This window comes from Lissotriton vulgaris, chromosome 4_1, assembly GCF_964263255.1.
Source record: "Lissotriton vulgaris chromosome 4_1, aLisVul1.2, whole genome shotgun sequence".
Lineage (NCBI taxonomy): Eukaryota > Metazoa > Chordata > Amphibia > Caudata > Salamandridae > Lissotriton > Lissotriton vulgaris.
In genome coordinates, this window is record NC_141691.1 from 2,074,028,457 (window position 1) to 2,074,041,997 (window position 13,541).

The 13,541-nt window shown below is 49.9% G+C and overlaps 1 protein-coding gene across 2 annotated transcripts in view; it reads right to left on the minus strand.

Moving 5' to 3' along the window:
- LOC147725045 (casein kinase II subunit alpha-like) overlaps positions 1-13,541 on the minus strand; it is a 212,231-nt gene that overhangs the window by 38,314 nt on the left and 160,376 nt on the right. For both annotated transcript variants that reach the window (XM_086966512.1, XM_086966510.1), the window contains one exon: positions 5,280-5,363. In XM_086966512.1, the coding sequence (XP_086822638.1) occupies positions 5,280-5,363 (84 nt within the window). The remainder of the gene's footprint in view (positions 1-5,279; positions 5,364-13,541) is intronic.

Sequence of the window (13,541 nt, forward strand, 5' to 3'; positions counted from 1 at the left end):
TGCAGGCCATAGCAGTGCATTCACACCGATGCAAGCCACTGCAGTACACTGATATCAGTGCAGGCCATAGCAGTGCATTCACCCCAATGCAAGCCACTGCAGTACACCGATATCAGTGATGGCTATAGCAGTGCATTCACCCCAATGCAAGCCATTGCAGTACACCGATATCAGTGCAGGCCGTAGCAGTGCATTCACACCGATGCAAGCCACTGCAGTACACCGATATCAGTGCAGGCCATAGCAGTGCATTCACACCGATGCAAGCCACTGCAGTACACCGATATCAGTGCAGGACACGGCAGTACACTGATACCTTTGCAGGCCATTACACTACACTCATTCCAGTGCCGTACACCGATACCAATGCAGGACACTGCAGTACACCAATATCAGTGCAGGCCGTAGCAGTGCATTCACCCCAATGCAAGCCACTGCAGTACACCGATATCAGTGCAGGCCATAGCAGTGCATTCACCCCAATGCAAGCCACTGCAGTACACCGATATCAGTGCAGGCCATAGCAGTGCATTCACCCCAATGCAAGCCACTGCAGTACACCAATATCAGTGCAGGCCATAGCAGTGCATTCACCCTAATGCAAGCCACTGCAGTACACCGATATCCGTGCAGGCCATAGCAGTGCATTAACCCCAATGCAAGCCACTGCAGTACACCAATATCAGAGCAGGCCATAGCAGTGCATTCACACCGATGCAAGCCACTGCAGTACACCAATATCAGTGCAGGCCATAGCAGTGCATTCACACCGATGCAAGCCACTGCAGTACACCGATATCAGTGATGGCTATAGCAGTGCATTCACCCCAATGCAAGCCATTGCAGTACACCGATATCAGTGCAGGCCATAGCAGTGCATTCACCCCAATGCAAGCCACTGCAGTACACCGATATCAGTGCAGGCCATAGCAGTGCATTCACCCCAATGCAAGCCATTGCAGTACACCGATATCAGTGCAGGCCATAGCAGTGCATTCACCCCAATGCAAGCCACTGCAGTACACCGATATCAGTGCAGGCCATAGCAGTGCATTCACGACAATGCAAGCCACTGCAGTACACCGATATCAGTGCAGGCCATAGCAGTGCATTCACCCCAATGCAAGCCACTGCAGTACACCGATATCAGTGCAGGCCGTAGCAGTGCATTCACACCGAAGCAAGCCACTGCAGTACACCGATATCAGTGCAGGCCATAGCAGTGCATTCACACCGATGCAAGCCACTGCAGTACACCGATATCAGTGCAGGCCGTAGCAGTGCATTCACCCCAATGCAAGCCACTGCAGTACACCGATATCAGTGCAGGCCATAGCAGTGCATTCACACCGATGCAAGCCACTGCAGTACACCGATATCAGTGCAGGCCATAGCAGTGCATTCACACCGATGCAAGCCACTGCAGTACACCGATATCAGTGCAGGCCATAGCAGTGCATTCACCCCAATGCAAGCCACTGCAGTACACCTATATCAGTGCAGGCCGTAGCAGTGCATTCACACCGATGCAAGCCACTGCAGTACACCGATATCAGTGCAGGCCATAGCAGTGCATTCACACCGATGCAAGCCACTGCAGTACACCGATATCCGTGCAGGCCGTAGCAATGCATTCACCCCAATGCAAGCCACTGCAGTACACCGATATCTGTGCAGGCCATAGCAGTGCATTCACCCTAATGCAAGCCACTGCAGTACACCGATATCAGTGCAGGCCATAGCAGTGCATTCACCCTAATGCAAGCCACTGCAGTACACCGATATCAGTGCAGGCCATAGCAGTGCATTCACCCCAATGCAAGCCACTGCAGTACACCGATATCCGTGCAGGCCGTAGCAATGCATTCACCCCAATGCAAGCCACTGCAGTACACCGATATCAGTGCAGGCCATAGCAGTGCATTCACACCGATGCAAGCCACTGCAGTACACCGATATCAGTGCAGGCCATAGCAGTGCATTCACCCTAATGCAAGCCACTGCATTACACCGATATCAGTGCAGGCCATAGCAGTGCATTCACCCCAATGCAAGCCACTGCAGTACACCGATATCCGTGCAGGCCGTAGCAATGCATTCACCCCAATGCAAGCCACTGCAGTACACCGATATCAGTGCAGGCCATAGCAGTGCATTCACACCGATGCAAGCCACTGCAGTACACCGATATCAGTGCAGGCCATAGCAGTGCATTCACACCGATGCAAGCCACTGCAGTACACCGATATCAGTGCAGGCCATAGCAGTGCATTCACCCCAATGCAAGCCACTGCAGTACACCAATATCAGTGCAGGCCATAGCAGTGCATTCACCCCAATGCAAGCCACTGCAGTACACCGATGTCAGTGCAGGCCATAGCAGTGCATTCACACCGATGCAAGCCACTGCAGTACACCAATATCCGTGCAGGCCATAGCAGTGCATTCACCCCAATGCAAGCCACTGCAGTACACCAATATCAGTGCAGGCCATAGCAGTGCATTCACCCCAATGCAAGCCACTGCAGTACACCGATATCAGTGCAGGCCATAGCAGTGCATTCACACCGATGCAAGCCACTGCAGTACACCGATATCAGTGCAGGCCATAGCAGTGCATTCACCCCAATGCAAGCCACTGCAGTACACCAATATCAGTGCAGGCCATAGCAGTGCATTCACACCGATGCAAGCCACTGCAGTACACCAATATCCGTGCAGGCCATAGCAGTGCATTCACCCCAATGCAAGCCACTGCAGTACACCGATATCAGTGCAGGCCATAGCAGTGCATTCACACCGATGCAAGCCACTGCAGTACACCAATATCCGTGCAGGCCATAGCAGTGCATTCACCCCAATGCAAGCCACTGCAGTACACCGATATCAGTGCAGGCCATAGCAGTGCATTCACACCGATGCAAGCCACTGCAGTACACCGATATCAGTGCAGGCCATAGCAGTGCATTCACCCCAATGCAAGCCACTGCAGTACACCAATATCAGTGCAGGCCATAGCAGTGCATTCACACCGATGCAAGCCACTGCAGTACACCGATATCAGTGCAGGCCATAGCAGTGCATTCACACCGATGCAAGCCACTGCAGTACACCGATATCAGTGCAGGCCATAGCAGTGCATTCACCCCAATGCAAGCCACTGCAGTACACCGATATCAGTGCAGGCCATAGCAGTGCATTCACCCTAATGCAAGCCACTGCAGTACACCGATATCAGTGCAGGCCATAGCAGTGCATTCACCCTAATGCAAGCCACTGCAGTACACCAATATCAGTGCAGGCCATAGCAGTGCATTCACCCTAATGCAAGCCACTGCAGTACACCGATATCAGTGCAGGCCATAGCAGTGCATTCACCCCAATGCAAGCCACTGCAGTACACCGATATCAGTGATGGCTATAGCAGTGCATTCACCCCAATGCAAGCCATTGCAGTACACCGATATCAGTGCAGGCCGTAGCAGTGCATTCACACCGATGCAAGCCACTGCAGTACACCGATATCAGTGCAGGACACGGCAGTACACCGATACCTTTGCAGGCCATTACACTACACTCATTCCAGTGCCGTACACAGATACCAATGCAGGACACTGCAGCACACTGATAGCAGTGCAGGCCATTACACTACACTCATTCCAGTGCAGTACACCAATACCAGTGCAGTCCATTGCAGTACACACGGCGATGCAAGCCACTGCAGTACATTACTACCAGTGCAGGCCAAATTTAGTACAGCATTACCAGTGCAGGTCACTATAATACACAATTACCAGTGCAGGCCGCTGCAGTACACTGTTACCAGGGCAGGCCACTGCAGCACATCTCCATCTAACCTGGTCGAAAAGGAGCAGCTGCACTCTTTAGCTCTAAGAAGAATCTTTTTGCATTTGGGGACATTAATAGTGAGGAAGGAAGCTGCCTCCACTCTGGGATGCTCTGCTTGTGAATGCCCCAGAGTGAACAAGGGGACCTGTCCGAAGAGGCACTACAGCCAATGGGTGAGGGGTACAGAGACCGGCATGGGGAGTCATAGGTCCGAAGGTTTTCTAGATGAAACATGCTGCGTCCGGCAAAAGGCACCGTGAGCGAGGGCTGGGGGAGCTTAGAAGTGCACGTGTACAATACCACAGGGTACTGTCAGTGTGAGATTTGAGACGGGCCTGGCCAATTGGACACTTACTGCACCGCTTCAGGACAGGGAGACAGGGACAGTGACTACAATACCACAGAGGATTGCCTTACTGTCCTCAACGTGTGAGGCTTACAGGGCCTGGCCTGTTGTGAACTAACTGCACCTCTTCACAACAGAGAGCGGGGCACAGCCAACAGAACAATAACATTTCATCACAAGGGAATGCACAGTTGCCTACGAAGAGTAAGCCTTGAGCCCTAGTGTGCCACTTCAGTACAGGGTGTCTACGGCAGCTACTTAAAGGAATTGCCTCTCGTTGGGAGATTAATGGAGTCTATGACAAACGTATTCCTCCAATCAAGCACATGCATAAATCAGACTAACACGTCATGGGACCTTTCTTCATATTTATCTATTCAAATATGTTGCAGGGTAACTCCACATAGGTAGAGATGCTGTAGAGTTTATGAATAGGAGAGAAGATCCCAGGATGAAAAACTATTTATGTCAATAGCGAGTATGCCACCCGCAACCTCAGTGCTTATGCCACCCCTAACCCGAAAGGACGCCTCACCCTCAACCCGGGTGCCTGCTTCACCCGAGGGCCTGTCCCACCCGCCGCCACCCGAGGGCCTGTCCCACCCGCCGCCACCCAAGGGCCTGTCCCACCCGCCGCCACCCAAGGGCCTGTCCCACCCGCCGCCACGCAAGGGCCTGTCCCACCCGCCGCCACCAAAGGGTCTGTCCCATCCGCCGCCACCCAAGGGCCTGTCCCGCCCACAACCAGAGTGCCTGTCCCGCCCACAACCAGAGTGCCTGTCCCGCCCACAACCAGAGTGCCTGTCCCGCCCACAACCAGAGTGCCTGTCCCGCCCACAACCAGAGTGCCTGTCCCGCCCACAACCAGAGTGCCTGTCCCGCCCACAACCAGAGTGCCTGTCCCGCCCACAACCAGAGTGCCTGTCCCGCCCACAACCAGAGTGCCTGTCCCATCCACAACCCGATTGCCTGTCCCACCCACAACAGGTCCTCCCCACATTTAGTTAATTCTTGTGCAGACACAACTGTGTATAGTAACTGGCAGGAATGTCACCAGGCCACGGCCCTTCGCTGCCCTACATACCTTTCTGTGCTCGTGGTCAATCATCACATTGTGCGGTTTCACGTCCCTGTGCATGATTCCCATACTGTGGCAGTAATCGAGTGCCTGCGAGAAGGAAGAGAGGAAAGTGATCAGTGTCTCTGTGCACAACTGAAGACAGACACCAAAACACACGACACCACCTGCTGTAGGGTCCGAAGTGCGTCATATGTCAGTCGGCCTTAAAGCCCTTGGCAGTACATGTCATCATATGTTCCTGAATGGCCAATACTATGTGCGGACTCTCGAATGCTGCCCTTGCTGCCCAATTTCATCTGTTTATGCCCCAAGCCTCTTCGCACTGCACTGGAGTGACTGGTGTGGGGAGTACAATCACCAGCAACACTAGCATTACCAGTGGGGAGTCATGTCTGGAACACGGTATAAATAAATTAAATCTGCGGTGCAGCGTACACGCCGGAAGGAGCTCTGTTTATCACAGAGGCAAAGGTCCTGTATTTAGACCGGCACAGATATGCCTGTGCATCGAGTGGATGTAATCTATTGCTACAGACTGCCAGAAGCTCTGACCTTTCATCCCTGCTACAGGAGTAGCGTGAAACCATCGCCCAACTGCTGAGGGAGACCCTGGACAGCGAGAGGCCGCAGAGGAGGACGAGGCGCCGGCCCCGGGACTGCGAGGACCAGCATACACCATCTCCAGCTGGTCCTCTTCCCGTGAGTGCCGCGCCCCCTTCCAGTGCCCCGCCCCCAGCGAAGTCTTCTCGCGGCACCCGCTTCGCGGGTGCCACTCGTGGAGGTAATCTATTGCCACAGACTGCCAGAAGCTCTGACCTTTCATCCCTGCTACAGGAGTAGCGTGAAACCATCGCCCAACTGCTGAGGGAGACCCTGGACAGCGAGAGGCCGCAGAGGAGGACGAGGCGCCGGCCCCGGCCCCGGGACTTTGAGGACCAGCATACACCATCTCCAGCTGGTCCTCTTCCCGTGAGTGCCGCGCCCCCTTCCAGTGCCCCGCCCCCAGCGAAGTCCGATAACTTCTCGCGGCACCCGCTTCGCGGGTGCCACTCGTGGAGGTAATCTATTGCCACAGACTGCCAGAAGCTCTGACCTTTCATCCCTGCTACAGGAGTAGCGTGAAACCATCGCCCAACTGCTGAGGGAGACCCTGGACAGCGAGAGGCCGCAGAGGAGGACGAGGCGCCGGCCCCGGGACTGCGAGGACCAGCATACACCATCTCCAGCTGGTCCTCTTCCCGTGAGTGCCGCGCCCCCTTCCAGTGCCCCGCCCCCAGCGAAGTCCGATAACTTCTCGCGGCACCCGCTTCGCGGGTGCCACTCGCGGAGGTAATCTATTGCCACAGACTGCCAGAAGCTCTGACCTTTCATCCCTGCTACAGGAGTAGCGTGAAACCATCGCCCAACTGCTGAGGGAGACCCTGGACAGCGAGAGGCCGCAGAGGAGGACGAGGCGCCGGCCCCGGGACTGCGAGGACCAGCATACACCATCTCCAGCTGGTCCTCTTCCCGTGAGTGCCACGCCCCCTTCCAGTGCCCCGCCCCCAGCGAAGTCCGATAACTTCTCGCGGCACCCGCTTCGCGGGTGCCACTCGTGGAGGTAATCTATTGCCACAGACTGCCAGAAGCTCTGACCTTTCATCCCTGCTACAGGAGTAGCGTGAAACCATCGCCCAACTGCTGAGGGAGACCCTGGACAGCGAGAGGCCGCAGAGGAGGACGAGGCGCCGGCCCCGGGACTGCGAGGACCAGCATACACCATCTCCAGCTGGTCCTCTTCCCGTGAGTGCCGCGCCCCCTTCCAGTGCCCTGCCTCCATACCTCTTCAATCCTTAAAAAGCCCCACCCGGACCGCGCATCGCGGGACGCGCGCGGGGCAAACACCGGGGCGAAGACCGGGCAAAGAGCGGGCCGTTTGAGGACGGGAGAGTCCGGTCCGGCCCACCCCTCTAACAACTATACCCCGGTTTCCCCTATACAGGTATTTATAAACATCTTGAACTCCTCTACAACTGGCCAATCTAGTACCCTTCCAAGGTGAATACTCACTGTAAAATGAACACGAGATCCACCAAGCAGAAAAAATCAAAAAAGAATGGAATAGGAGAACAATTACTAGGTCCAATGGATGATTTTCTGGCCAAAGCAAACACTTTCATTGACCAGAGTATAAGTTTAATCGAGGGTAGAGTTTCTACTGAACTGGCAATTGCACGTCGCTCCTCAATGGGACTACTTGCAACAGCAAAAACTCCCGAAATACAGCCAGCCCCAATACACACGGCGGTGACTACAAACAGACTTAGCCTGCCTAATAATGTCGATCTATCAGCATCCCAATTATCTGTTACTCTTTCAGAAACCGATCTCGAAAAAAACCCTGATATCTTTCCTGACCCTACACCCGAAGAAACTAGGCAAATGAGAGGCAAGCGGGAGGGGGCCATAAAGAAACGGAATGCTAAGAGTAAATCAGATCACACCGTAAACTCCATAACACCCAAGCATCCAATATTGGTCACCGATACAAATCCTTCAGTAATTTCCGACCACTCTGCTCCTCCAACTAATAACGTGGTAACAATTCATCACGTACCGCGTGACCTCCATGACGCTTTAATGCCAGATTCGTTAGGCCCACAAAACACAGGAAGACAAAGAGAATCAGCAAGACTAATCACAGAGATAGCTTTTCTCTTAAATTCTCATATACGCCCACTAGAATCCAGACTCAGTAATATAGAGAGGCAGTTAACAAAAATTATCGGCTCTCTTAAATCTATATCCCCACAACCTCATACCAAGCCCCCTTCAAATCCAGAACCCACTCTCCCTGTTCCTAAGAAAACTGCAACCGTACCCCCCCCCACAGTCCAAAAAACAAACCACATTAATCCGTCCAACAAACAACACTATTGCACAAAAGCCAACTCCCATGTCCCTGATCATCCCCCCACAAGTTAGTTCCCAACCAATACCAACAGCAAACCTTCCATCCATAAAAACACCCGCTCCTAAAACACCCGCTCTTAAAACTCCCGTCATAACAAACACTAAACCATTGCAAACAAAAAATGCCCCGAGAGGGACAACTGAACACATACCTACCCTAAACTTACCACCTGAGGCCACTCCATACGTGGTAGTTATGACGGGGGTCCCCAAACTCATAGGAGAGGGGACTGAACCCAACTGGTCATTAAAGAACAAAGTCCAGTATTGGCTGAATACAAACCGTCCCGTCCCGCCACCTTGGAAAAGTAAAATAGCATCAGTATCCCGGACCTCGTGGGTAGGTTACAGGAAAAAAAACTATTCGGGGAGACTGCATAGTCATTACGTTTGAGGATCCCAGCATAGCTGAATATATATGCTCCTGGGAACGTAACAACTCCTCCGGGGGGATTGTAACAAGACCCTTGTCCTATTTTTACCCAAAAAGGTTCAATAATAACAATCACCCACGTAATTTTGACAACATGTGGAGGAAGCCAATCCCGCAACCATGGGAGCTAGATAATGCCGCCCCTAATCCATCAATGCGATTTACTGAACCTATTAACTCCCGGTATCCATCTAATCAGAGTTATCAGCAGAGAGAAGCCCCATGGCAGATCGTGGGCCCTCAAAGCAGATTTGGAAACTGGGAGCAATGGGAGAGACCACCCCACCAATCTTTTGGCCCTAATTACGAAGACATCAGTAATGGGCAACAATGGCTAGGCTTTCCGACCACGAACAGGTTTAGCGGCCTGGAAATGGTCGATTGACAAACAACGAAAACCCCAGAGCCCTCATTAACAAAAGCGGCACCTTTACACTCAATCCCAGTGCCTACTTTACCTATATCACTCACGAACAATGACACGCAAGAATATGAACCTACCCAGCTTTCTGTGGTGTTCTGGAATGTGGCCGGCCTCCGAAACAAGATTGAGGATGGTTCGGCAGCTGCATTCTTGAATGACTATCAAATCATCTGCATACAAGAAACCTGGGCAACGGTTGCCCTTCATTTAGTGGGATACAGAACATTTATTTCTCCCGCCCTTCCCAGCACTTCAGGTAGACCTAAGGGGGGTTTGGTAACCTACATGGCCAATACAATTGTAGACATAAAGATCATCAAGACAGACCTCCTTTCGAATTTTCAGATCCTCACTTTTTCCGTAGGGAAAAAAACTTGTATTTCAATAGTAAATACATACAATAACCTGGATCCTGATAACTTTGTGAGTGTGCTTGCTCTAATTCAAGATAAAATAACTGAACACTCTCACTTCAAACAGAAAGTGGATATTGCTCATGTAATCTGGGGTGGTGATTTTAATCTGCATCCTTGTCCCAATATTGATACCTGTGGAATAGTTGACGAGTCTGATAACCCTTTAACCCACTTTACCCACTCAGGAGTGGGGTCTGTCATGAACAAAATACTCTCAGATCTGGACTTGCAAATTATGAATCCCACGCAACAAACAACCAACAAATTAGAACCTACGTATAGAGGAAGGGGCCACGAGACCACTGTGGATTATATATTAGTTACAGAAAGCTTGAAAGCACAAATCGGAGCATTTAAAATCTTGGAAAACCGTCTCAGTGACCACTCCGCTCTAAGTCTAAGTCTCCAACTACATCATTCGAAATCTTTGATGGTAAGCATAGCCAACACTATCACAGAACAGGCTTGAACTGAACAAAACTAATGGCTTCACAATTAAATGGGAAAAAGTAGATCCCAATATCCTTACGAAGAGATTAGTTACTTCCGCTTATAAAAACATTTTGATTTGTCTGGATCCCCAAGCGGATGCGAATCAAATCCTGGAAAATTTTAATATCATAATAGAACATGTCAAAAACCTGCTAACTAGAAATTCCAACCAAAATAAGAAAAACACCACAGGTTGGTTTAATCGAGACTGTACGAAAGCACAGACTAACTTGAGGAAAGCTCTTGGAGAACCTAACAGAGACATAATAAAGATCCAAGGCCTCAGAAGAGAATACATCACTGCTAGGAAAACGAGGAAAAAAGAATTAAAATCATCCCTGTGGAAGGCCTTGCACGAGAGCGCACTCTCGAAGGATAGCCAGGATTTCTGGAAAATAGTCAAATCCCCTTCCCTAACTGATTCCAGTGGTCCAAAAATAGATGTGGCTATAGACGAGGCCACATGGATGAGTCATTTCTCGAAAATCTTTCAATCAACACCCAATAGCGATTCGTACCAGTCTACTCATAATCCAGTCACCTTCCCTATTTCCCTGGAAGTTGACCTACAAGACTTTGAAACGGCGCTATCTTTAAGTAGGCCCGGAAAAGCCCCCGGCCCTGACGGGGTCCCTGTTGACCTATTTAAATTCCTTCCGGACCTCTGGGCCCCAATAATCACGAGAGTCTGTATTGCAACTATGGAACTCGGATTGCTAGACTCATGGTCATCATCTATAATGGTCCCCATTTTCAAGAAGGGGGATCGACAAGATGTCAAGTGCTATCGTCCAATCTCGCTTCTTGACTCTCTGGGCAAAGTGGTTGGCAGAGTCCTCCTTGGCAAGTTACAACAGTGGGTAGCTGATAAAAACATTCTCTCTGACTTACAATTCGGCTTCAGGGAGGGCTTTGGAACTATCGAGCAAGCATTAAATCTTACCCTGCTGACATCCAAATATACCCATGCCAAAACAGGTACTATTTTTATGACATATGTGGATTTGTCCTCCGCATTTGACTGTCTCACATACCAAGCTCTGGTAGTTGCTGAGTGAGATGGGGGTAGATCCTCCTCTTTTGGATTTTCTAAAGGAACTCTACAGCGAAGCCACAGCGAGAGTGAGGTTCGGGACAAGAGGAGAACTAACAGCACCATTTAGGGTAGAGCGGGGAGTGAGGCAAGGCTGTGTCCTCGCCCCCTTTCTTTTTTCACTATATACCAACGGTCTCGAAGAGTGTATGTTGAAGGGGGGGAGAGACCTCCCAAAAGTAAAAGGCCGTCTGATCCCCGCCCTGCTCTACGCGGACGACGCTGTCATTTTAGCCCGAACACCGAATGAATTACAGAAATCATTAACTAAATATGCAGATTTTATGGCTGCCTTGGACCTGCATATAAATGTTAAAACTTTTGTTATGGTGGTTGGCGGACCAAAAAAACCTGTAAGGTCTATCTTTCTGAAAGAACAAAAAATTGAAAGAACCTCGCAATACCCCTATTTAGGTATCATGATAGATGATGCCCTAAATTGGAAAGCGGCGGTAGAGGCCAGGAGACATCTTTTTAAACGAGCGATTATGGCACTAATGAAATTTTCAAATAGACTTGGAAAAAAACCTCCAGTGGAACTGCTACAAATATATGCTGCGAAATGCCAATCTATAGCATTATATGGCGCAGGGATCTGGGGGCATATAAACACTGACCCCATTCAAAAAGAGGAAAGGAATATGCTACTTACCAGTATGCATCTGTTCTTGGCATAGAGGGCTGCAGAGTGGTACATTATGAATAGATCGCCATCTGGTGTTGGGCTCGGATGATTGCACTTTGTTTTTCTCTTGGAGAGTCTTTTGTCTCTTGGTGACTCCTCCCTTAGTTGGTAGTGCGCATGGGCATCGGCTCCATCCTTAGATTGTTTTGCCATAGTAGGGTTAGATGGAGTAGTATAGTAGAATACAGATAAGAGTGCCCATGTAAGTGTATCTAAATAAGATAATGTTGGAACAGACACAGGTTTCCGGGGAGGCTGGGAGGGCATGTACCACTCTGCAGCCCTCTATGCCAAGAACAGATGCATACTGGTAAGTAGCATATTCCGTTCGAGGGATATGGGCTGCAGATGGTACATTATGAATAGACTATATAGCAGTTCTCTCCCTAGCGGTGGTCGCCCGTGTCTGTTGCAACTGTCTGAAACAATGTTTTTAATACTGCTTGTCCCACTCTAGCTTGTTGTGTTGTTTGCACATCTACACAATAGTGTTTTGTGAAGGTGTGCGGTGTAACCCAGGTAGCCGCTTTGCATATGTCATCTAGTGGAATATTTCCCAGAAATGCCATAGATGCTCCTAGTTTACGTGTAGAGTGAGCTCTAGGAGGAACAGTTAATGTTCTCTTTGCCTTTAAGTAGCATATTTGAATGCATTTTACAATCCATCTGGCAATGCCCGCTTTGGAGATGGGATTGCCTTTATGTGTGGGAGAAAACGCAACAAATAGCTGTTTTGTCTTTCTGAAAGTTTGTGTTCTTTCTATGTAGTACAATATGGCCCTTCTAACATCCAGTGTATGTAGGGCTCTTTCAGCTACTGTTTGTGGTTTTGGAAAGAAAACCGGTAATTCCACTGACTGATTGATGTGGAATGCTGAAATAACCTTCGGTAAGAATTTTGGGTTTGTTCTAAGAACCACTTTATTTTGGTGTAGCTGCATAAATGGTTCTTGAATCGTAAAAGCCTGCAGTTCACTTACTCTTCTAAGTGACGTGATAGCTATGAGGAAGGCTACCTTCCATGTGAGGAATTGTATTTCACACCTATGCATAGGTTCAAATGGTGGCCCCATTAGTCTGGTAAGCACTATGTTGAGATTCCAGACTGGGGAAGGTGGTCTTCTTGGTGGAATGACTCTTTTGAGTCCTTCCATGAAAGCTTTAATTGCTGGTACTTTGAACAATGACAGATGCTGTCTGTTTTGTAGGTATGCTGCTATGGCTGCTAGATGAACTCTGATAGAGGTATATGCTAGGTTACATTGCTGTAAGTGTAACAAATAGCAAATGATTTGTTTAGTAGATGCGTCCAGAGGGTTGATGTGCTTACTGTTACAGTGTATAGCAAACCTCTTCCATTTTGCCGCATAGCATGCTCTGGTGGTAGGACGTCTTGCTTGTTTAATGATTTCCATGCATTCTGGTGGTAAATCTAAGTACCCAAACTCTATGACTTCAGGAGCCAGATCGCTAGGTTCAGTTGTTTGGGATCTGGGTGCATTATTTCTCCATGGTTCTGTGTAAGATGCATGGGTAATAACCTTAGCTTTTGATGTGGTACTTGTGAGAGTTGTAGCAGCGTGGTGAACCACGGCTGTCTTGCCCACGTGGGTGCCACTAGTATCATTGTCATTGAATGTTGCTGCAGCTTCCGAACTAGTAATGGAATTAGTGGTAGAGGAGGGAATGCGTACGCAAATCTGTTGGACCAATTTATCCACAGTGCATTGCCCTGGGACCTTTGGTGTGGGTACCTGGATGCGAATTCTT